At 39.3% G+C, this 25,340-nt stretch overlaps 1 protein-coding gene across 1 annotated transcript in view; it reads left to right on the forward strand.

Annotated features, from left to right (window-relative positions):
- The window catches only part of VPS41 (VPS41 subunit of HOPS complex), a 99,574-nt gene that overhangs the window by 48,047 nt on the left and 26,187 nt on the right, over positions 1-25,340 (forward strand). Inside the window, exons 8-14 of the mRNA XM_030496814.1 lie at positions 6,144-6,263; positions 9,314-9,460; positions 10,655-10,721; positions 17,424-17,521; positions 19,910-20,039; positions 21,757-21,872; positions 23,436-23,492. Coding sequence (XP_030352674.1) covers positions 6,144-6,263; positions 9,314-9,460; positions 10,655-10,721; positions 17,424-17,521; positions 19,910-20,039; positions 21,757-21,872; positions 23,436-23,492 — 735 coding nt within the window. The remainder of the gene's footprint in view (positions 1-6,143; positions 6,264-9,313; positions 9,461-10,654; positions 10,722-17,423; positions 17,522-19,909; positions 20,040-21,756; positions 21,873-23,435; positions 23,493-25,340) is intronic.

Consider the following 25,340-nt stretch of genomic DNA (forward strand, 5'->3'; position numbering starts at 1 on the left):
CTGAGAAGCAAGAGGTGCCATACTAAATAGAGGTGCTTCCCTGTTCCCTTCCCCCTTATCTCTGCAATTAACTACAGCACCATTGATGAGATGACTTGACAGATGATGGTAACCCTGAAATAATAATACCATATATTGTAAATAACAGGGCATTCCTGTCCAGAGTAGACAGCAGAGCTTCAAAGCAAGGGAAAAAACAAATTCTGTGCTGTTGAAGGCTATAACCTTCTACCTTGTAAAAAAGGGCCTAATCTTAAAAAATAACAGGGTAAAACCCAACTAAATGAGGGTGCTAACGCTGAAAACAAGGTGTTCTTCATTTAACTGTTAGAGTGCTGGTCTTTCCCAGCACATCAACTAAATGAACGTTATGGCAAAGTCCAAGTATTCATTATATCCACAGGGTTAAAGAGACAGAACTAGCAAAGAGAGAAGACTGAAGTGTATTTGAGTTTCAAAGTCTAGGTATCAGCTACTGCATCTTCTGTAAAGATAATTTAGGAGAAAAGAACAACTTGAGGTTTCTTTCTTGGCAGAGGCATTGATGAGACTCCATATTTCATGTTTTAATTAACATCAATAACTGGACACAAAGGGTATTGTAGTAAAATTCCTAGGAGAGTGAATCCTCTGTAGTGGTTGAGTCATTCTAATGAATGTGTGCTCATGAAGTTTTTTTGGGGGTTCTTTACCCAGCATGGTGTGGGGACCCAGCACAATTAAGCAAATGAATTCTGAAGTGGGTATGGGACTAGGATATTCACTATCTTAAAGGATTTGGCCTCCTTATTTGCCTGTGACGTGCATTTTGTATCATAAATGTTGATTTAAGTATCCAATCTGAAAACGTGTTAAGGGCTAGTGAACCAACATAAACCTGAAGATTTACCCTGTGACTGTGTGGAGCTCATCTTTATATATATCTGTGTCTATGTAATGTATTTATATATATGGTGGAAATAGATGTAAAAACATGTTTTTAATAGATTCTGTTTTGCTGGAGAAGATACACTATAAGAACTGGTTTTCAAATGCAGACATGTCTGAATGTTCCATTTATCCTTCCAGAGTTAGCATTTGAGCATACTGACACCCAGGCTTGAAGGTTAGACTCTCTTTTCTCTGTCTGTTATAGAAGCAGAGAAAACTTAGTGTTACCTGTGGAAAATTTCTCGTCATAAAAAAAATAATGTAAAATACTGTTTCAGTGTTGGAATCCTGGGCTGGGCTCATGGTGTCTCCTGCCTGACATGCAAAACACGACGATCTGAATTGCTTTCCACTCCAGGTGGAGCAACATCATAGAATCATAGGATGGTTTGTGTTGGAAGGGACCTTAAAGCTCATCCAATTCCAATCCCTGCCACGGGCAGGGACACCTTCCACTAGAGCAGGTTGCTCCAAGCCCCTGTGTCCAACCTGGCCTTGAACACTGCCAGGGATGGGGCAGCCACAGCTTCTCTGGGCACCCTGTGCCAGCGCCTCAGCACCCTCACAGGGAAGAGCTTCTGCCTCATGTCTAATCTCAATCTCCCCTCTGTCAATTTAAAGCCATTCCCCTTGTCCTGTCACTACATGACGATGTAAAAAGATGCCATATACAGAAAAAGGACAGCGACTGCAAGCAATGCACAAGCAGGAAGAGAAACAGCATTCTTGGAGTCTGCAGCTGCTCTTAGGAGTGGTGGAATCTGTGTGTGAAAGTCAAGTCTGCCAGGGAATGTCTTGGACTTTTTCCTTTTTTTTTTAATTGTCTGCTTTTTAGTGTCAGCAGATGCACTTTGCTTTGTGAGTAAGTAGATGGCCTTTACCTCTGAACCCTATGATATGTTCTTCATAATAACTGGTTGGACTACTTTGACAAATTATTAAATTGTCAGGATGCTGTTTGCAGCACAGTCCATTTTTAGAAAGCAGATAGTCAGCTGTTTGGCATTATGTTGGGTAGAAGAGTACCAGACAAGAAAGGCAGATTGCTTTGTAAGCTATAAAATGTCAGTCAGTAAATACTCCAAGGTCTGGTTTAAGTGAAGAAAGAGTAAATACTATGGCATTTTTTTTTCCATGCATTGGATAATTCACCATAAGCAGGAAACAGTCTGTAGCAGCGGGCAAGCCACAGCGATACAGGTCTGTGATTTGCTTGCTGCAATGTACAATGCCCAGATGTATCCCATATTATTGAACAGATGAGACTTTAATATGTAGTGATGTGCTGTTAACTTAATAAGCAGATTATTTGGCTTACATTTCTTCTTTATCATTACTTGGACATGCATTTCTTCCTTATTGCAGAAAACAAAACATTCTCCTTGGTGCTGTTACACACAAATTTGGTTTGTGTAAGGAGGGGATGGAGCATAGTCCTGTGTGCGTGTAATCTATAGTTGTGTGGTTTGCAAATGTCTATGTAGAAAACTTTTCCTAGCCTGAGGTGGCAAGCAAAGAGGATCTAAATAGGTGAAATGTGTGAGAGCTTGTGTCTCTGCCTGCAAGGCTGCAGGACTTGCTTTCTAAGGTGTTAATTCTGTAGCCCTTTGTGAATAGGCAACAGCTGGAATCTAACAGTTGAATTATTAAAAGTACGGTTTAATAAAAGTCCTGTGGCATTTGTTTGTATTAAACATCTCAAAATGTTTAGCTTCTCTGTCCGGGAACTACAGCAGCAGCTCCTGTTTTGTATCTCAGTTTCCATCACTTACGTCCCTGTGCTGGTGTTGTCTGCTGCTGCCTCCTTGCTTGATTTCCCTTGACTGCACCTACTACCCTCCCCTCCATCCACCCCTGGCTTCTTAGACAACAGTGCTTTGTGATGGTACTTTGAAAACTCATCTTCAGTTGAAAACTTGAGGCTTACATTATTCTCTGTCTTGTTTGAGCTCATGCAGTCCATTGGTGTTCCAAACAGAAGTGATAATTTTTTATTGTTGCTGTATTTTTTCCCAGGGATACACGATTAAATAGTAAGTCTTCATGTGGCATTGCTGTTCTGTATTACTCCTGGATACCTGTTAATCTTGCCTGTGCCTGTAAATGTTGGGTATATGCTGAAAACAGTAAATATGTGTGGTGATCACTTGTAACCACGGCAGTAGCATTTCAGGGCTTTTTGTGATCTTGCCTGGCTGAGGGAAGAGTTGGTGACACAGGGTGCCAAAAACCAGAACAAATGCCACAGACAGGCACATCTTCATGCTAGGGCAAACAAAGAACGGGACAAGGAAAATCATTGGCCTCTTTGTTCAGAGGATTGAGAATTCCTGTACATAGTTTAAAGACTGGGATTACATGTAATTAGTGTTAATGCTAATTGCATGAGAGGCTCCATTAAATCCAAGCACTAGTCTAGTCTCTTTAGTGGATGCACTCTAGAAGTGTTTTGAGCTCTGTTTGGAGGAGGTTAATCTCCTGGTAGTGAAAGATAGAGAGAGGTGCATTCACAAATCCACTTGTCTTTAAAACCAAAAAGTGTCCTGCACCGTCCTCTTGTCTTATACATTTCAGTGTGTCATTTTCCTTAACAATCCAGTGCACAAGCATAAGCATGTAAGAAGAGTGGCAAAAGAATTAGTGTACTGTCGGAAGATTGTAATGTACTGTGAAGGAGTGTGAAGTCAAAGTTTGTTTTATTTTAGCTGTGTTATGTTGTGGAACATGCAAGAGATGCTGGAAGTGTGTTCTAAGCACTGCTGTGTTGTAACAAAGGACTAGAAAGATTTACCAGAGCAAATCATAAAGGGGGAAATATAAACTGTATTGCAGAGAATGAAAGGAAATGATTTTTGTGGCTGCTGTTGAAATATAAGTACTGTGAATGCTGACTGCCAAAATATGGGATTTATGGGAAGTAAAGTCCTAAAATATTTTTTCCCCTACCAAAAAGAGAGGGAGGTGGTAGGAGGAACCCTTCCAGAAACTGTGGATTTTTGTTATGTGTGGAGCTTCTCTTGAAGTTTTAAATGGTTTTCTGGTGCAATAAACATTTCAATGTGAAGACAGAAAGGAAGCCTAAGGAATAAATTAGGCTGCTTATTTTGAGAGAGATGGATAGCAGTTCCAAAACACATAGCAAAGTTCTGGGTTCAGTAATTCAGTTTCCAGGTGTCATTGCTGTAAGACATAATAACTAAATCACAATAAGCATATCAATAAAATGCAGATAATTGCGTGCCAGATAAATTACTAAAGCATGTTTTGAGTGTCCTTTGGCTTCAGTGTTGGACCTGTTACATTTGCCAATATGAAATGAAATTCTGGGTGCTGCAGTGATTCAGATCCACTTCCTGTCTTTATTACAGGCAATATCAGACTGTTGTCTTCTACTGCCTTGGCCTAAGAATTGAATTAAGTATGTGCTTACAGTTGAGCATAGACTGAAGCAGGATTTTTTTCTGCTTTTCTTCTCACCAATTCCTTCTCAGGTCATTTAGTTACTTTGCAGTTTCTTACCCAAGTAGAGAGTTGCAAAAGAGCATGGCATCCGCAAACCAGGAACAGTAACAGAATAGCTGCAAAGTGCCATTCCAAGCTCACTCTGGATCTTGTGTGTAGTAAACAAACTTAAGTCATGATTCAGTCGCAAGAAGAGAAGATTCAAAGTTCAATTAATATAATTGACAGCAGCTAATTTCAACCTTTCACATCATCCACATCAGTTTTCTCAAGCCTTGTCCATTAAGTCCAGATGAAAATACAGTGTATTTTGCTGCTGTCCATTGGATGCTAGTGAAAGAAGCATCCAAGTGGCAGAACTAGGGAAAAAGAATTCAAGTCTGGATCAGCACAGCATTTAGTTTTAATGACATCCTCAGCTTCTGAGTGGAGCTGATTTGGGCTGAGGGCTGCTCCTCTGTTTCCTGTCCACCTACCAGCCTGCTAATGGAAATCCTTCTTGCACTGCCTTACATGCATAGATGTGTTACTTCCACTTTCAGTCTCTTGCCTTGGTTGCTTTAAAAGAGCTATTGAGTAGCCTTTTCATAGGTGGAAATGTGAGCTATGTGAAGGACACCGAGTTATTTTGGGCAGGGTTTAAGTGGCCGGATAGGCTTCAGTGAGAAGTTTGATGTTTGCAGTGCACTTCAGGCAAAACTCTCTGGTAGACTATGATAGGTAGTGACTCTCAAACTTTTGGAGAAAACACTTGTCTTCTGGTGCCATCTTGTGGCTTTAGGAGAGAGAGGCAGTCTGTAATTGCTGTTAAAATTCTCTCTTGCTTTGTTAAAAGGTGTTACTTTAAACAACTAGTGTTTTATCATTTGACACATTCATATACAGGAGGTAGGAAACCATGTATAAAAAAGGCATGTCTGGCTGGAGCTTAGATGGGAAATATTAGCAACAGAGGTACTTGATTTATGTTTTATTGTGGTAAAAGTCCTTGCACGTTTTACATCTCTTAGTGGTCATTGTGCACTCGTGTGAGCTCAGGTTCAGGTTGTGCGTGTGTCTGTACATGGGTGTACTCATGCGAAGGACTGGTGCCTTAGAGTATGATCTTTGTAGATGCTTCAGTTTCTTGCTTGGGTATTCCCCTGAGCACTGCACTTTGCATCACTTAAAGTGATTCCATGTTATAATCCTACTAAATAATTTCCTGAAGCCATACAGGAACTGGTAAAAGAGGTGGGGTTTTGTGCAAACTGTCTGCATGTAGCTGGGTTTTTCTTTGCTGCTGCAAAGCATTTCATAACATCTTCTATGCATTTAGATGTTCTAAAATAACTTCCTTATTTGCAGAACCTGGGATTCCCAATCATGCAAGTTTTGCAATCAGCAGCACTTGTGGTACAGTGCAGTTTGCATGTGTGGAACTAACACATGCCATCTCTAGCGCCCTGTGGAAGGCCATAGATCTTTAGAATGGAAATAATTATGCTTTCTGTTCTTCAGAAAAACTTGATGGAAGGTCTGCTTGTTAAAATTAACACTGAAGTAGGTTGAATTCTGTGGTATACAAGATTCTCAATGGTTATGTACTAGATGAAAATGTTTGATTGTATTTGCTTTTGTTTTGTGATAGGTGTGCATTTTTTATTACCTTTGAATCCAAGGAGAGTAAGGGATAATGAAGCAAAAATTACCTGCCATGTGTGCGTGCAGCACTGTGTCACAGAAATATTTCTTGTTGCACTCCCTTCTAGTTGCTGTTATATGAGAGAGGCTGGATGAACAGATGGAAGCCTTCGGTTTTGCATGAAGGGGAAGGAAATATAAGAAATGTAAAATGGAGAGGACACTTGATTGCTTGGGCCAATAATATGGTAAGTGTTTGTCACCTCTGTTAAATGAACAAAAATACCACTGCATTTCAACATTTATTGCCAACATACTTCATTGAAGAATGGGCATTTGAAGAACTGAGTATAAGAAGCATTATAAAAAGATAGAGTTTTAGATCCCATTTCTTCATAGACATTTCTTCTGGCGTTTCCTGTGGGCTGGGCAGTGTTCTCCATGTGATTGCCGCTTCTGAAGAAATTAGGAAAAGTATCTCTGCACATCACTGTTGGGGATGGTCACTTCTGTGCACCCTTGTAGAGTTTTGACCAGTGCAATTTGCTGAAGCAAACTATCTGAGGAAGGAATGCCAGTGTATTTCTTCTCTATATAAATAACAGAACATCTCTACCCCCTGGAAAAAAACCATAAACCTGTCTGGATTTTGTAATTTGTACTGAAGTGACATTATTGTACACACTTCTAATGGCGCAGATATAAAAAGTGATAGTAACAATTTCTCATTTGGGTAGGCCACTAGGAACGGCTCGACTTAGGAGAAAATAGGTCCTTTTTGCTCTAAGTGTAATTCATATTTTAAAGGCAACCATTGCTTTGATGCTGAGTGTTGCATTTCACCTATCACTGTATATCTAATTGATGGGTCAAGGTCTGTATTTTAAAGCTCAGCTGTGAGGGATATGTTTTAAAGTGTGTATCATGTCTAAATTCCAAATTCTTACTTTAAAATGTGGTAAAAGTACTTCTGAAACACTAGCTTTGTTCTTTCTCTTGTTTTTCTCTCCTGAAGGGAAGCATTTATTAAAATATATCAAAGCCATTGTTCCTTTATTCCTCTCAAAGCCAGTTTGATATGAATTGTTAGAGGTGGACTTGTGTTTATTTGCTCCTCTTTAATAATGGCATTAGAATTGAAACTTCACTGGGTGCTTGATCGACATAACATTATCCTTTTTGAAGGTTTTGTTCTTTTCAGAGCTATACAATTAAAATATATATTCTAGGTGAATCTGCTGGGAGCGGATAGGACAGTTGAGGAGAGCTATCCCTAGAGATAATGTGCCACATCAGAACACAGAATACTAATAAAATGTTGAGAGCCATCTGTCAGAGACAAAAAGCCATGGTCAGGGCCTATCTTTCAATGAAAAATGAAATGACACTTGCCCTCCAAAAGATTAATATATTTGGTTATTGGCCTTTCCTGTCCCCCTTTACTTTTTTTAAACATTTCTACATCCTCTAGCAAGGTTTCGTGTTCCATTTTTTTTCTTTGAAATCTTTCATAGCCATGCTTCTTGCTGTCTGTATGTAGCTACCTAGTTTTTATTTTTTAATGCCTTTTTTTGTTTGTTTGCTTTTTTGGCACACTATATGCTTTTTAGACATTGGGTATTATGAGGTTATATAGGCAAGGTCTAATTCTGCTTGTCAATGCTCAGGTAACTCATGTTTGCTGCTGTGCCCTCTTCCTCCTCCATGGCCAAAAGTGTAAGTTTCACAAATGGAGACTCCTGAGGACCAAAGCTTCAGAGGCATTTGGCTGCATAACTCCCTTTTTAACAGGTTTTAGGCTCCTTCATGATCGGAAGTTGACTCTGGAAGTCCTTTTGCTTCATGATGCGAATGGCATGTTTACAACCATAGAGGTTCCTATGCTATTGGTTTGAAAAGCTAGTCTATCTCATGTAGGGTTTGCTGCCTTGTAGGAAAACAAGTTGTGATATGAGTCACTTTTATGTGAAAATCATCCTTGAAGACAAAGTGGCAAGATTAATAAAAGGCAGCTTTATGAAAATGCAGTTCAAGACTGCAAAATTTGTCAGATGAGCCTAGAAAACACAAAGCGTAAGCTCCTTGTTGATGTTACCCAGAGGTCTGAGCTTTGTATGTCGCAGATGCTATGTGCAAGTCTTACCTGAAACCTTGGTGGCTGTTAACCAAAGAGAGCCAACAGGAGTGTGTTCCGTGCTCAGAGTTCTTCAGTGACAAAGATCACTGGAAAAGAAAACCAGCCCACCCCCATGCCACTTACTATCCTTGTGACTTCAAAAAGCCATGGCTTAGTCCGTGACCCCCATGTTTAGACTCTTTGACTTAGCAACAGTTCAATCTGTACAGCTGAGGACATAGAAATTCACAGTGGGGGGGGACAGAAACAAGCAGGGGAATCTTTTAAATCTGTTTTATCACTAGAGAAATCCTAACATGGAATGGCATCCTGGATGCTGACCTTTCAAGGTCCCTTCCATCCCCTTTTCTGTGATCATTAGAGTTGTTCTCTAAGCTCAATGAGCAGAAAAGAAAGATCTACTAAAAGACTTTGTTTTATTTTGAGGACTTTTGTTTTTAAATCACTAAGCACAAATCATTACTTAACATGAAATTAATCTCCATTTTGCTGTTGCAAAGGTTATAGCTCACCTTGTCTAAATGGCATGGAAAAATCTTATTAATGACTCCTTTTTTTCCCCCTTTCTCTCTCTCAAATGACTTTAATCTTCCCTTCTTTAAACTTTCTGTTCCGTTAGTTTAGGAGATTCCCCAAGGAGGCAGTGAAAAATCACAGCATACAAACCCAAGCATCATCTAAATAAGCTTGCTTTTCTGCTTTAATGTAAGAGTAGAAATGTTATTTCTAGAGAAGTACAGATTGGCTTCATTTATCTTAATGAGCTGTTGCTTCACATCTTTTCTTTTTCCAAGGTGGAGATTTCTGCTTCTTTACAGGGGCTGTTGTGGAAGAGCTGAGACATTTTTCATTTCTCCAACTCTAACACCAGCCCAACAAGCTGACCTTGTTCATGGCTGGAGTTGCTCATCTGCCACTCATTCACTTATTATATCTTTTCATTTGGCTTGTGAATTTAAAATATCTAACTTACTCTAATCGTTTTGTTCTTCTGTCACCTCCTGGGTTAGATGGGTCTTTGTATCCACAGCTTTTTCTGTTGGGACTCTCAGCCCTACCCTGAAATTCATGCCATAAACTGCTGTGATTGCCTTAATAATATAGGATGTCATATAGGAGTTTGTCATGCTGAATAAAGTTCTCTTGTATTTAAACTTTCAGGGTGTGAAGATACTTGACATGATCTCCAAGCAAAGAATTACCAACGTGCCTCGAGATGACATAAGCCTTCGTCCAGATATGTATCCCTGCAGCCTTTGCTGGAAGGATAATTTAACGCTGATTATTGGCTGGGGAAATTCAGTAAAGGTGCAATTACCTGTCTTTGTAATAAATGCTTGCTGTTATCACAGAGAAACAGAGGATTATTTCTGAAAAGCAAAGACAATCGAAAAAAATAGAATTTGGTTTGACTACAGTGTGCAGAACTCCTGCTGCCATAGAAATGTCATTGGACTGACCCTCATGAGGAGAAGGAGTGATAGACACCCAGCGGTCAGACAGATCTCTGTGTGTGAGCAGGCAGCAAATGTAATCCTCAGGGACACTTCTCTGTGCCTTGGAGAGATTTCCTCTTTTGAAAGGTTTTAGTGGGCTGTTGAATTAATTTCTTTTGATTAGCATTAAGGAAGAATAACTTACCACGAGGTGTTTTTGGAGGGGATTGTTCTGGGGGCTGAGGTGGTTGTGACTGCTGAAACAGCCACATGATTTGGGTCAACCATGGCAAAAAACGGGGTAGGGGACACAGGCTGCTTGGGGTTTTGTTCTGCTTTCAGCAGGGAACTGGCATTACGAACTTGCACATTGCAGACTGACTATTATTTGTTCAGACCAGCTCCTGACATGAGTTTGTTAGAAGCCTGTTAGCTGTTTTCTAATAACAGCCTACTACATCACTGCACAGTGGGAAATTAAAAGTGCTCAGTAGGAGTAGATGGAAAGGGGGAGGGTAAAGTGAGGTAGGTGAAGTGTAAAAAGCTTTTGGAGCATTAAACTTAAGAGTTTTACAAATGAGGGGGTTTGCCTTCTGTTTGGCATCTGTCTTCCTCCTGGTATTGTGCATGCTTCACAATGTTTGGGGATTGGCATTTCTTTATATGTACGTATTCTCCTCCTGTTATTCAGAGTTGCAATAGCATATTCTTACTGACATTGTAAGGTAATGAGACACAAAGTGTGAGAAGATACCAAAACTAAACTCAAATAGATGTTACTATGAAGAAATCATAGTGGGCCATTGTTTTCAGATTTCTCTGATGTGGTCCATCTTCTTCCTCCACTGCCAGCCTATTTACAAAGCTGTGTGCTACAGCTACAACTTTCCTGTCAGATTTTCTTCTTCAGTGAAGTGTTGTCACTGTTTTACAGCCTGTGCTTTTCAAAATACAGAGAAGTACGTCTGAGAACTCACAGAAACTCCTTTTCTTATTGAGGCAAAGTTAGTATCATTTTAGGAATTAGAGTTTGTTCATCATAATGATCCAAATCTCTGTTTCCTAGATTTGCTCAGTGAAAGAGCGGCATGCCAGTGAAATGCGTGACCTTCCAAACCGCTATGTGGAAATAGGTATGATTGCATGAATGTGCTCTTTCTCAAAATCATGTAAGCTTTAACGGTCTGTTCTCACATTCTAGCCTGAAAAGCTGTTACAGTTCAGAGGCAACATAAATATCTCCTCATTTTTAGTTGATGAGGTTGTCATAATGTCCTCCTGCATTGTGAGGTTTTTGTTATTATTTATTTGTGGAGTCTTAAATTCTGTGCTCATCTAAAGTCAGAGATCCTTGTGTGAACAGTGGATGTCTTAACTTACCCTTCACACAGAAGAGAACCTGGGTTTCATCTTGGTTAAATGATGATCAGTGTAGAAGTAAGAAGAAAATAGATGCTACTTTATTTGATTATGTGTTGTTTGACTACATTGCTCATAACCTTTTTTTCTCTTTCTTTAACATCTCTGCTATCGTGCTAGAAAATTGATTTGAATTCCTTATTGTTGCCTTTTATACTTATGCATTTTATGTTCTCCTTTGCTTTCTTATTTCTCTAGCTTAGGTAACATGAATAAACTTAGTGCTAATTAATGGAAAAGGCCGTGACAGAACGTGCGTATTAAAGCACAAAGTGGAATTTAAAGGAAATTTGGAGGGAAAGAGGGACACAACTGTCTCCAGGAGCTTCTTGTGGGGAAAGGAAATACCCATGGAGAGGTAGTGCTGGGAAAATAAACAGGTCCTCTGGGACTCTGCAGACCAGAGCGGACAACAGTTTGTAAACTTTGGTGCTTCCTTGTCTTGGTTGTAATGACATGAGATTGTAGACAAAGAGTGTTCAGGCAAGATCCTGACTCATGTCAGGTTAGACTGGTGCACGGCATAGCTGTGTACTCTGATTTCTGATTTCAGGAAAGAACTGTTTTAAAATAGCTTCTGAAAATCAATTAGGAGAGTTGTTGAATTCTGTAGGAGCTCGAGATAGTGAGAGATGGTGGCATGCCTGACAGAGTTAACTGAGACCTGAAAGCTGCTTGCTGTTTAAGATTGCATAGTCCCAATAGAATACTTAGCTGTGGAATTCTATGATATTTGAGATATTTTTGTCAAGTAGAAGTTCAGTCTTGAGTTTTAGCCTCAGATCTTTTCTGTACTTTTAAGTAGCTTTTAGAAAATGATGAAATGGAGATGTTTAGTGACAAGAGAACAGAGGCAACTTCTACTCCAGCTATAACGTGTCTACGTGGAGGGAGCTAGTTTTATGTGACTGTCTATTGGAACTTCATTTAAATAAAAAGTAAAAAGCTCTCATCAGATATTTAGGTGTGGACCTGAAGGTTAGAGATTTTTGTGGAACTAACTTTCATCTTGCATCTTTTAGCCTAAATTCTTCTCTGTATTCTTGAGGACTGGTGTTTTATCTCACTCTTAACCTGTTAACCACACGCTTCAGTTTTTTCTTTCTGGTTTCAGGTCACAGCACTGAAACAGCTCTGCCAAATGCACTCATTGGAACGTAGGTATTAGGTTGGGAGGGAAGAGAGATGCACGTTATTTGTTCAAGTCTCAATATAAATTTCAATAGCTTTTGATGTAGTCGCATAGAAGGTCTTCTTGAGAACTGTCTGTCATACCATAGCATCTATTTCAAATTTACTTCAACTTCACTTTCCAAAGGCACAGCTGGAAAGTCTGGTATTATTAATGGCCAGGTCAGCAACCAGTGTAGTTTTTTGTGAGACCATTACTATCTTAAGTGGATGCATAAGCTGAAACACTTAATGTAAAGAATTTACACAAGGCAAGAATAGCCTTCAGTGGCAGAATGGCTGAATATCATTCAGATGTTTTGACTCATAACATCTTGGCAACATACTTATGAAGAATGAGACCCATAACATAGTATGACTTGTGTCATGTTTTGGGGTTTTTTCCCTCCCTGCTTTTACAGTTTTGCACCTGGCCTGAAAACGAGGAGTGGAGTAGGAGACTTAATAGTCTCTTGTTTGCTCACCACAGTAATACACATGAAGTCTAGGATAATACAATGTTTTCTCATGTCTCAACAGTATCAGACTTATGCTCTTTTAGAGCCATTGTGAGGGCCTCAAAGTGCCACAGTAGTATCATAGTGAACTGTGATGGCATTAGTAGATCATAAATGTTTCCTCAGTGGTTTGCAGCTCAGTGAATAAGGAAACAGACCATTTCCTGCATTGCAAGTCAGGTATATAGGATCCTGAGTAACAAGGTCCTCCTCATCTTCTAATTCTGTCTTGACACATAGCTATACTTACTCTTAGACAGGAAATAAATGCAGTGTCTACCGTGATGCTGAATCCATGATTTTGACAGCCTGTTGTGTGGGAAAGTAACACCACTGCTAGCTGTTTGATTTTAAAGAAGATAATGCTGCGATTACCTATGAGGGAAATCAGGTGAATTATACAGGTTTCGTGCATGGAGATCCATGTGGCATTGCTAATTTTATTTACATCCTTCAGTATATTGATGGTGTTTTTCTTCAGTAATCTTTTCTGTTGTCTCTGGTTATGTTACAGTTCGTTGCTTCTGTGGGTCTTCATTCAGTGTTGAAGATAAACTACAGTGAAATGTTTCTATTTAGGTTTAAATGTATGTTAGCTGAGCAGATCCTATCAGTTTAGCTCTGTCAGCTACTGCTGTGAAGTTAGTGTATTGATTAGAAAGTATTGGTATTGAATTACAGGCTTAACATGGACTAAATGCTGTTGTGATCCCTCTTAAAGAGTGCTTGACCTCTGTGCTCACTCCTGATGCATGTACAAAAGCTGTAATGCTGGACAACTTCTGGTCTGAACAAGGAACCCTTCCTCAACTGGAGCCCATGAGAAGGCTGGTTGTTAAAGAGCTAATTAGCATTTTGCAGTTAATATGATGCCTTTTCAAAGTGAAACAGGGCATCTTGTCTCCGATGGCCTTTCAGGTGGCTTGGGATTTTATATACTTCTATGGAGAAGTACTTTATCTCTGCCTCAGTTACTCAGGTTAACGATAGCAGAAAATAGATTAATACTGGAAGTCAGTTAAAAACTTGAAGTCAATTAGAGACTTCCTACTCAATTTATTTTAGCCCAAATTTTATCTGAGGAATCTCAGCTTAATTCCAGATACCAAGCAGCTAGCAATGCCTCGTGAGCACTTGTCTTCCCTCTGCATACCCCAGGTTCCCTGCGAAGCAGAACTCTGGTATAAAAACGACATGATTTGTGGATATGCTTGTAACAGCACATCTGTATGTTTTGTGAGGGAATAGTTGTATAACTGCGTGGCAGGTTACCACCAAGCATTCAGATTTGCACATTTATATCTGGAAAGAAAACATGGGAATATTTTTTGGGTTTGCTTTTGAAGTGAGATACTGGGGTCTACGAAACCAGCATCTTTATATAGACAGAGTTTAAAGCTTAATTAATGAGTGTGATGAGCAGGAAATGAACTGTGACTGAATGCCATCAACTTTATATGCTGATTTATGCAAACATTTCATTGGAGAAAGCCCGCTACACTCTGAGAAGCAAATTGCCAAAAAAAAGAAGAAAAAACCCCTTTAATATAACTGATTCCACTTAGGCTTCTGCTCATCCTGTTTTGCCACAAGCCAAACCAATCATTTATAAATATCTTGATTAAAATTAGTCCAGACTATCAGACTCCTGAATGTTTTCCCTGTTGGTTAACAAAGGTTTCTCAGTTCACTGTGTAATGGAAGAAGGGGTTTTTCAGAAAATCAACTTTGAAGCTTTCGAACTTAAGCTCCTGACTTTCCAGTTGTCATCAAGGATTCCATGGGATTTCCGTAAAGGTTGTGTTTGTCTGTAACTAGAGTTGCACAGGCAATTGCCGTATTTCTAAAGATGATTTTTATTGCTGTGTGAGATGGAATAGGGGTAAGATGATTTCAGCACCATGGTAGCACTTCTATTACTCACAACCTGACTGCACCTAAAACAGCAAAGCACTGCTTACAGTAGAAAAAGCATTTCTCTAATTTAATTGGAAGAGTAGACCCCGCTAGATGGATGATTACTGGCATGGTGAGGTGGTGGGCTTTTTTCATGATGTTTCTGATTAGTATGATACTATAATTGATCAGGTAAATAGTTGCTTGATTTCACATGTATTAGTACGGGTAGAAAATTTGCAGGGAGTTCTAAGGATATTCAAAGCCAAATAAAGTACCATCATGTAGGGTTGCTTCACTGCTCCTCCCCAGAAGTTTATGGTTCCTTTCAAGTCACAGTTGGTATTTCTTTTACTGGGCACATCCACCAATTTATTTGATTAAACAAAACAAACTTCTTTTAGTTTCAGTCCACAGCATGTTTGTATCTTTAAATTCCAGGGGAATTCGCTTTATAGAGTTGGGGTAAATCGTGTAGCGTATATTGGTTTATTTCCGTGCTGTGGTGTGTTTAATACATGTTGTTTAATGAACAACAACAACAAAATATTCTCAGGTTTCTTTTTGCTTCCTGGTAATTTCTTTGACAGCTGCGGAGTAGATCCACTGTCAGCATATCTTCCATCTTCTCTTCTGACAGGCATAAACCTGTATGACACATGGCCATACCTCGGTCATTCCCATTTACTTCAATACTACGTTTGTTTTAATTGTTTTGGTTCCTTTTCAAATTAACAGCATTTCTGCAGTGCCTCTGTGTTAGATTCTTTTTTTCCCCCCTCTTGATCACAACAAAGTGCCCAGAGAGCAAGTCAAATTAACCTATTAGTGTTCTATGCAGCTATAGCTCCTATAATTTTTTTTCCAGTCAGACTTTTCTGATTAGCTGCATCAAAGGTTTTTATCAGGTCAAGCAGCACTGTCTCTGCCAGCTATTCTTTGTTCAAGGCTGCAGCAGCAGAGCTAGAGCATTGTGTTTCAACAAGGCCTCTTGAGGAGCATGAGCTGAGAGAAAGCTGAAAGTGAAACCAAGGAAACCAAACTCTATTTAAAAACAAAACTTGAAGTGATGATTTCTGTTTGTTTGTTTATTTTAGTCTCGCAGAGCGGTGCTACTGCTTGATTCAGAATGCACCATTAGGTGGATGTTACATACATTTTCACTGGCAGAGGAACCAAAGTTCAAGTGAAAGTCAAAGAAACACCCATGGCGTTTCAAAACTGTCCCCATAATCTTTATAAATGTACCAGTCACTGTGCTGTTTTCCACTCCAAATTCAAGCGACAGTATTTTATATACCTTTGAGAGCCTTCTCTTGTCACTTTTTAAAGCTGAAATGAAAAGCTGCTTTGCTTGTTCTTCTAGCCAGCAGCATGGATTTGACTGGTTTTTCCGTGTTTTTCCTCCTGCCTTCCATATTCTTTTAAAATGCCAAATACTAAATTGTAAGCAAGCAATCAGATACATTATGTAGATGTTTGACATGGTTTGTTTAAAATCATCACTCAGAGCAACATGTGACACAGTTGAACTAATCTCGTCGGTCTTGCAGGCTAGAACAAAATAATTATGTACAGGATTGCAAATGTGAACCCTTTCTCTCCTAGAATAGGTTAAGTGCTCTACCCTTGTGCCGTGCTTTGGTCCCCCACTAATGTCAAAGTGTCAGCAGTCATTAAGAGAAAAACAGTATTTGCTTATTCATTGAGACACAGGTGTCAAATCTGTACTTTACTTGACAGTATTATTTGTTCTCCTTTAGCAGGAGGACAATTATTTCTCCTGTTCCTCTTTATTACCTTGGTTAAAGAAAATTACCTTTATTTTTAGTGTTGTCATGCTGCATTTTCTGTTTGCTTTGCTAAAATAATTAGTAACTATTTTAGTAAACAGTAGATATTAGTAGTGGAGCATGCTAAGCAGTAAGCAAGGAAACTTCATTTTTCCTCCTTATGCTTAGATTCTCCTAAAACCATGTTTTGGGAGAAAATGATGATGCATCTGATATTTTTGTAAAAGACTATAGGAATAAGTTTTTCTAATGTAAGCACTTAGCTGATCCGTGGTTTGGGCCCCATGAGAAAAGAGCCCACAAAAAGGGCTGCACTGTAAATCCAGCAGAATAAAACTAAATAGCTGTTTCTGTGGCAGGGGTTTGCTTTAATGAGCTTTTTTGTAAATCAAGTTCAGTGCTCTTTTTCTTTCTCTTTCTCAAAATAGTCATCATGAGTTTAGGCTCAGTTTCAAGACCAATTTTAGGAAATTACATTTGAAATTTTATACACAAGAGAAGGCGCTATTTAACCATATGTTTTCCTTGTAATGAGGGTATCTGTAAATCTTCCTGTGATGTTTAGAGTGATGATAAATAAATAATGATCTCTGTGTTTTCATACACCATACCAATAGACGCCGCAGAATTGATTCTCATATGGCCACATGAATTTGCTGAGAATATGCAGACCAATGAAGTTGTTCTATTTATTGCCTATATTATGAGTTTGGGTTTGGTTTTGTTTCGTTTCTTTCAATGTGATTACTGAAAATGAGGCTGACCATTCATTTCAGACATTTCATCTCTAGCATGTCCTGGAGCACAAGCATTTTTTTCTTGCAAGCTTTAGTGGAATTTAATCTATTAAGTATAATTTTTCACCTTGCTGATCCAACTGGGAAGTCCGTAGGTTTGTTATAAGTACTGAGGCTTCATTTCTCCGAAGTGCTACTGCATACTGTTGATTGCCACTGAAAATCAGTTGTGTGGTTTTTCTTAGGGAGAAGTTCGTACACATTCATTTATTTAACAATCTCTTGTCTTTCCTGTGTTTCAGTTTTCCAGTTTGACACGGAATTCTATATCAGTGGACTCGCCCCTCTCTGTGACCAGCTCGTTGTCCTTTCATATGTAAAGGAGATTTCCGAAAAGACGGTAGTTGTTTTTGTGTTAGAGTTTCTGCACAGCACTAACCTGCCCTGAGAGCTGGGCCTGAAACCAGTCACACAGATCTCATTTTCTGTGAAAAGAATTCTAATGCGCTGGTAGTGAACAGTGCTCGAAACTTCTCTGATCTATGAAGTAGTCACTGGAGGGCATGTTGAAGACCTTTCAGAAGTCCTGTCTGGGTTCCTCTGTTTCTTGCAGAAGGCAGACAAGGTCTCCTCTAGATAGTCCTTCTCTCTCCTTGTTTAATTCGCACCCCACCTTCTCTCTCCTTTTCTCTCTTTCTTTCTGCTGTTTCTGCACCAAAGGAGATGTAGAATCTCTTTCTACATATCCCATAGGAGGGGCTTTCTGACACTTGCATCTGAGAAGAAATGAGAGTAGTGAAACTGAACCTGGTAGTGCTGGGGTAAGAGTTGGACGTGATGATCTTTAAGGTCTTTTCTAACCTAGTTGATTCTATGATCAACTCAAGCAATAAGAGTCACTGTGGCAGGGAGGGATGCATGACTGCGAGCAAGTGGCATCATGGTCTCTCTTGCTTCCAAGACCTTTAGGTGTGTTCACCCCGATACGTGTGTAGATAGGTAGAAATTAGAATTCATGTCAGATGTTCTGACTGCGCGCGGGTGAGCGCTGTGTCTGTCTCCAACATTTATTTCATATTGCCAAATAAAAGGCGAGGCAGTGGAGGAAATCCTTGAAGTTGCAGTGTGAGAATGGCAGCTGCTCTTGATCATCTCTTTGATAGTATGTCTGCGTTGGACAACCATCACCATAGTAACCTTAAGCAACTGGGTGCACAAGTTGCTAGGCAATGAAATGCTATAGGTTCAAACAAATGCTCGAGCCTGCCGAAATCAATAGGGTTTGCTTCTAGCTCTGCTGCAGGATGTCAGATTATTATTTCTTTATTTATATTAAGGAGAAAAATAATGTCATAGCAGTGTTTCCCCAGAGAGCCAGTATAGTGGCTCTCTAGTGCGGGGAGAGTTGGTGAAAGAAAAGGAGGCAAACAAATGTGTAAGGAAGGGGGAGGAAAAAAATGCATTGAAATGCTAGGGAGCAAGGAGGTTGGGAAGCTGCTGTTAATGAAGTAGCAGCATGGGAAGGGAGCTAGTGTAAAGGGGATAGTGGCTGATAAAGGTTAAAGTCACTGTAACTGCTTCAAGAAAGAAAGATGAAAAAGGTGATACAACGGTAATAGAACATAGGAGGAAGATTATTTTTTTAATGTATTTGCTTCTAATTAGCAGAATGCTGGACTTCTCAGTCCTCTGCAAGGAAACAAGTGCTCTCCTCCCTGACACTGTGTCTGTGCTCTGGTGTGGTGGGAACCCCTCTGTTAGGGTCTTGGCTCTCCTGAGCTTGCAGCAGAAGTGCTGCTTGCTGCAAATGCTGCTGGGTTGTGAGGAACACTGTTCTGCCTATGCTTGATTTCACAGCTTTCAAATGACAGCTTCCTGCTTGTTACAGATTGGAGCAGAATTGAACTCCTGGCTTGCTTTGGTATTTTTTTTAACTTTCTTCACCCCCTGCCTTGCACTAGAACAGTTAAATTGAGAAAAGACCCAAGTCTTGGTGCTGCTGACAAGTGGGTAGGTTAGAGCTGTGTGAATCCACTTTGTATGTCTCCTTGCTCTTTCATTCTGTATTCTGTTATAATTCACATCCAGAAGTATGAAATAAGGGATCATTTTGTACCTTGACTTAATTAAAACTACATCTCGTTGAAGACAGCAGTTTTCCTTGGATGGAAGATGAAAATCCATGATACCATCTTACCATAACCCACCTGAAAGTTCATCAGCATAGCAAGAGTTTTGGATTATTCTCAGATTAATTTTTCCCTACTGCTTCTGGATGCTTAAAAGTGCAAAATTAAACATGAGCTAAAAGAAGCCCAAGTTCATCTTGGTACCAGAATATAATTGATTTTTAGAGCTCTGTCCTTCGCGGCCTGAGCCCAGCTGAGATTTTGTCTTACATTGTACTGTTGCTTGTTGAATGCAATGGTTGATGATCATCTGTGGTAGCCCTGAAAACTTCTGTGACCGAGAGCAGAAAAATAGCGAGCAAACTCATGGGAAAGGTTAGACCTGTGTCTTGTCTAAACCTCCTTCTCCTTGCCTCTGTTCAAGGGAGGCAAGACAAGATTAGGATTAACTTCTCCTTGTGTTTCAGACATGTTTGCAGCTACTCTGTTGAGCCCAACTTTGCAACTTTTAGGGTTCATAACTGAGCACTCAGTGCAAAGTAATGGACCTTGGGGAATGTTTTGAGCTGTTGAATTTCAGCCTTGTTTGTAGATGACCATAGTTGGCGTTGCTAAGGTGAATCATGTAGGATGCAACTAAGATGTTGGCATTTTTCTAGGAAGTGGAGTGTTGTGCAAGGCCTAGACTGGATATCGTACAACCCCTACCAGAGTCCTGTGAAGAGATCTCTTCTGATGCACTAACAGTACGAGGATTTCAGGAAAATGAATGTAGAGATTATCATTTAGGTGGGTGTTCTTAATAATGTTTTGTTTTATTTTCATAACTTGGTTAAAAAAGACCTGATTTGGAAGCACTGAGCCTCCTTTTTCATTTTTATGTCATCTCCTTGAATAACTGTCTAAAACTGCTTATAACGTAGAAGTGTCAAGTGGAAATCCACAAGAACCAGTTACATGAAGGAAAACAAATGTGTATATTTAAACATCATGATTTGTAAAGCTATCTATTGTGTCAGACATACGGGGAAGGCAGAAATAAAGATCTCATGTAATGTCCAGTATTGTGGAAAGCAACATTTTAATGGAGATGTATTCAACATGTGATCTGTATGAACCCTTGTGTCTCTTTGGACACAAAGGGCTTCAGGAATAATGAAATGAGTGGTACAGCATCTGGAAAAGCTGCTTTAGAGACAAAGAGGGAATAAATATCATTTCAACAGTAAGATGCACCTGGATCAACTTAAAAGGGGCACACTGATATTTAGCTTCCCTGTACTGACAAAGCTGTAGCCATATAATAGACCCCAGAATGGTAAAATGTAGTGAAAAGAAAGGATGTTCTCAATAGGAGACGGGCAAGTTCAGCCTAGAAGGTAGGTTTAATTATCTAACAGGTGGGGAGATTAAGCCAGAGTCTTTTAAATAAGACAGGATGGTTTTCTGATACCTGTGTTGTAGTTCAGAAAGATGCATGGCAAAGCTGATGCACAATTCCTTGGTGAAGATTATATAGCCCGTGTTATACAGAAACATTCCTTCTGGGTTTTAAAATCCATGAATCTGATGTTTAAACATCTTCTCTGGCGGCATGCTTCAAATCATAGGCTTGGCAGGCCTCTTTGTATACATCAGTGCCCTTAAGCCACAAGAAATGCAGTGGATCTTCTCCTCATCTCCAAAACATCTCAGATGCTATCAACAGAATTGGAATTTCTTTATACCTGTCCCTAAGCAGAACATTGATGTCCACAGTTGTACTTTTATGCTTAACGAATATTCTAGCTAATCTGACAAGTCTACATATTTGGATGGCTTTAAAACAAGCATCATTTTGTGAATTGCCAGTTCAGTAGTGCATTGGTATGAATGTACAGATACAGATAAAGAGTAGGGGATGGTTTTGTTTCCTGTACCTACAAATTGTTGATGGTGTTTCTTCATGGCTTCTGCGGAAATAGTAACTATTCTGAACAGTCATCTTCTGTGTTTGATTTTACCTTTAAGTACATTTTTACTTTGAGCTTACTCAAAAATAAAGGCTTATGATATAAGCAAATGCATTATACATATAACCCTAACTTATAGCGTTGCAAATGCGTTGCTGTAATGATGTGCTGTGTCCCCAGGGGTTATGGTATCTATCATTTATGCTTTTGATGGCCTTGACCTTGACGGGGAGGATAAGTTTATTGCAAGCTATGTAGTGTAATAGTCCTCTAAAAGTAAAATAATGTGTTCTAAACCATCATAAAGTTTACGCATAGTGGATGAATCAGAATTTGCAATAAGCTGTAGTGATTTTTTTTTTTGAAAGATGTTTTGCCATTTAAACCAGTTTTAATTTATTGGGGAATACAGCTTCCCAACAAGCATGTTCTGCAGGAGCAGCCTTGCTGTCTTCCTTGCATCTCCTCTTTTTAAATTCCCCTCAAGGGTCTACTAAAAAGCAGGGCTTTACTTAAGGAAAATAATAATAATAAAACTATGTATGCATTTGCAGAGTATTCAGAAGGGGAATCACTCTTTTATATCATCAGCCCAAGAGATGTGGTTGTGGCTAAAGAGCGGGACCAAGATGACCACATTGACTGGCTTCTTGAAAAGAAGAAATACGAAGTAATCTTTACAACATTCTTTCCTTCAGGCTTTCCTGGTTTGGAAATTGGAGTGGGATGATGAACTTTGCTAGGTTATTGGATTGGATAGTTTGTTCCTAAAGTCATTGACTAAATGCTTGTAAAAGGGGGGGATTGGCTCTCCATCTCTCTGGAGAGTTAGTCTTCCTACTGAAACAACTCATCTGAATTGCACCCAAGTCAGGTAGCTGAATTACATGCTGAGAATACTGCTCTTGGTATCAGATATGAAATGTATTAGCTGTCACTGAAAATTATTGAAGCTGGTTTTTGGCTTTAAAGCAGCAGAGCAGTTAACTAATGAGCTATGTGGGTATTTTTCTAGACCTATCCCAACTAAAGAGGGAAGGGAAACGGACTTGGTGGACGATATTAGGTTTTCCCCATTCTACATTGCTTCCACTATAGAACAAAAAGGTTGCATTAGGGTATTGTGTTGCTTCATGTTACTTACCTTCAGTGATGAAGCTTTTACAAGTAAAATAATACGGGCTCAACTTGTAGGAATTGGTGCTGAAAGTAGTGTTCCAAAAAAAGCAGAGTCAATATTGAAAACCAAGGGTGTACAGCTCCCTTGGAAAAAGCAGCTCAGTGTTTGGCTGTGTAAATATTGGTGTGTTTAAGCATGTATATCTAAACATCTAAACCAATAATAAATGCATACAGACGATATCAACATGCACCCAGTGTTCTGGACTCTGATTTCCTGCGGTTAATGACTTAGAACACTTGTTATGGTGCATAAAGTAAAATTCTTATTTCCATGGTATTTGTTGGGTGCCCAATATAAGAAAAAGAAAATAAACATAGGAAAGCCATTCAGCATGTGTTCCTTTTGTTAATGCAAACATGGTATTCCTCATGCAGATTTGTTTAAATCCTTGTGGATGCTTTTGCATCTCAATAGCAAACTCAGATGATGAGCGCAGTTTTGCAGTTTATGTAAATCACAGCATTTGGTCCCTGAAGACTCCAGTAATTTCCAGCTGACAGCTGTGCGTGTGCCTTTATGAAAGCCAGTCAAGGTAGTAGATAGCTTGTGTGTTACCATGTGTGTTAAAAGGTTTCATTTTGTTTGTCAAAGTGCCAGCTTTGTTGGAGTACATTTGAAAGAAGTAGAAGAATGGCAGATGACACTTAAACATAAATCATTCTGACCGGAGGAAACTTTGGGGCTGGGGAAGTGAAAGGTAGCCTTCTCCCACCCCCTTCGTGATGATTTTCATAGGTTTTGGTAGCAAAGGGTTCTCATTTGAAAATGATCCAATGCGATTGCATTGTCTGTTTCATTGTAATCTTGCGATTTGATCCTAATATAGTAATGTGGAGTGAACCCAGATGGAAACAAAAGTAGTTTTCTCTTTGGTTGACTGCTTTTGTTGGAGTATGGATTCAAAGCTGTTCATCCAACCATGGCATTAAAAATTCTAGTGCTTCGAACACGCTGCTCTGAAAAATAGTTGATTTATGCAGTTCTAGAGCTTTCTGTATTGAAAGTTGGTGTATTTGGCTTGTATCTCTGTTTTCTACTTTTTGAACATAGGAAGCTTTGATGGCAGCTGAGATCAGTCAGAAAACTATAAAAAAGCACAAGATTTTGGTAAGTCTCAAGACTTCTTTTCCAAACAAAATACCTGATTTCTTTTTAGAATGCTGTGAGATGCTACAAATACCTTCCCTGTTCTGTATCACATGAGACAATAGCTGTTAGGCATACTCCAACTAGCATTCGATTTCTTGGTTTCAGCTGCAGAACAGGAATGTTAGTATGTGAAACACGAAAGGATCTGGCTTTTACGAAGGTGTTATTGACATTAAAAAGAAGAGAATTCCACTCTTGATTGCTGATGGGGTTTTTGTTTGCTTTTACTTTTGTATTAAATTTGCTGTTGTTTCAAGTAACTCAGTATTTCAGTATTAGAGATTGGGTGGGCGGTGACATATTTCTCTTTAACTTTTACCTTGTGAATGTGGCAGGGTTTTGGCAGGAGTTTAAAAGGTGCAATTGGAAGACCTTTTAAATGTTATTGAAATTCAGTTGCAGTTTCACATATGGCTCTCTCCTGTTGCTTTGCAATTCTCATTATTTTACATAGTTAAGCTGCTTTGCTCCTGTGTAGTTACTTCCCATGCTTTATAGTCCCTTCTCAGAGCAACAGTTGATGTTTAAGGCAAGAGGGGGGAATAATTTAATAGTCACAAAGGCATTGCTCGTTTTAGCTCTTTCTTAGGTCTTTGTTTAAATTGACCTCGATGTGAACACATTGGTATGTCATTAATACTGCTGCTTCTTTAAATGGAAGTTTGTATTTAAGTGCAAAGTGTTAGATGTGTTTGTGTTTTAGCCAGATTACTGCTATAATATGCACACTGTATATCAGTAGGTCTTAAAAACTCTCTTCTTTTTGTGTAGTCCAGAAGTTCAATCAAAACCTAATGGCATGCCATCACGTATCACGGAGTTTGTATGATTTAGCTATTCTGTGGCCCTTGCAAAACATGCAAAAGGATGTCCTGGCAATTCATTAGTTTAAAAAAAAGCTTTTCTCCTGGTTTGCAGAAATTAGTTCCGCTAGGATGAAATTCAGCGTGGGTATACGCAAGCAGAGTTGTTGAGTGTTTGGTCTCTAATGCAAAACCCATGGAATGTGTTGGGGAAAGAGATGTTGACATCAAGCCTTAAGTGAAGGATTAGTGGTACAGGGATTTAAATCAACTCATGCTCTTGCTGCCCAGCAGCAATTAGACCAACGACACCACACTGGCACCACCTGACAAGTCTGATGGTCCTGGGGATATTTTAGGTTGCAGTAATGGTTGCTGTTCCTCCGCACCTCTTGAGCAGCATGCAAGGGTCCCAAACAACCACAGATCTACAGCTCCTTTCCATACACTGTCTTCTCTGCTCACTGGGGAGCTGGCCCACAGGAGAAAAAGGCTGCCAGAAATCTTCACGATTGAGAATGGTGAAGCTGAAAATATGAAGGTGGTTCCTATAGTGAAATGAAATCCTAAAAGTTGGTATATATGCATGATTTTTTAATTTTTTTTTTCCAAACTGTGTGATAAACTCTTGAAAAGGGGAATTTAGTATGTAATAATACATAATAATCTTGCTTAATTCTCCATAATTCCTTTACTTTATGGACCAGCACTAGGATTTATATTCTCAACCAGCATTTTTCCCCCCTGAAAACTTGGTGTTGACAAAGTGTCTCATACAATGGCTGATGGTTCTCTTTTTGAGATAACTAATGCAAGCACTGAGCCATCAGCTGTGTGTTTTGAACAATCATTAATATGTAGAGGTGGCGCAGTCTTCCCAGCATCAGAGAAATGATGAGAATTATTTAAATGAGCATCTTAAATTGAACCCATGAGCAGTCTATGCAAGTATTTTGTGTTGACTGTTCTGTGGGCCCTACATCTAAAGGAGAACTCAGGGTAT

Source organism: Strigops habroptila, chromosome 1 (genome assembly GCF_004027225.2).
Source record: "Strigops habroptila isolate Jane chromosome 1, bStrHab1.2.pri, whole genome shotgun sequence".
In the NCBI taxonomy this organism is placed as follows: domain Eukaryota; kingdom Metazoa; phylum Chordata; class Aves; order Psittaciformes; family Psittacidae; genus Strigops; species Strigops habroptila.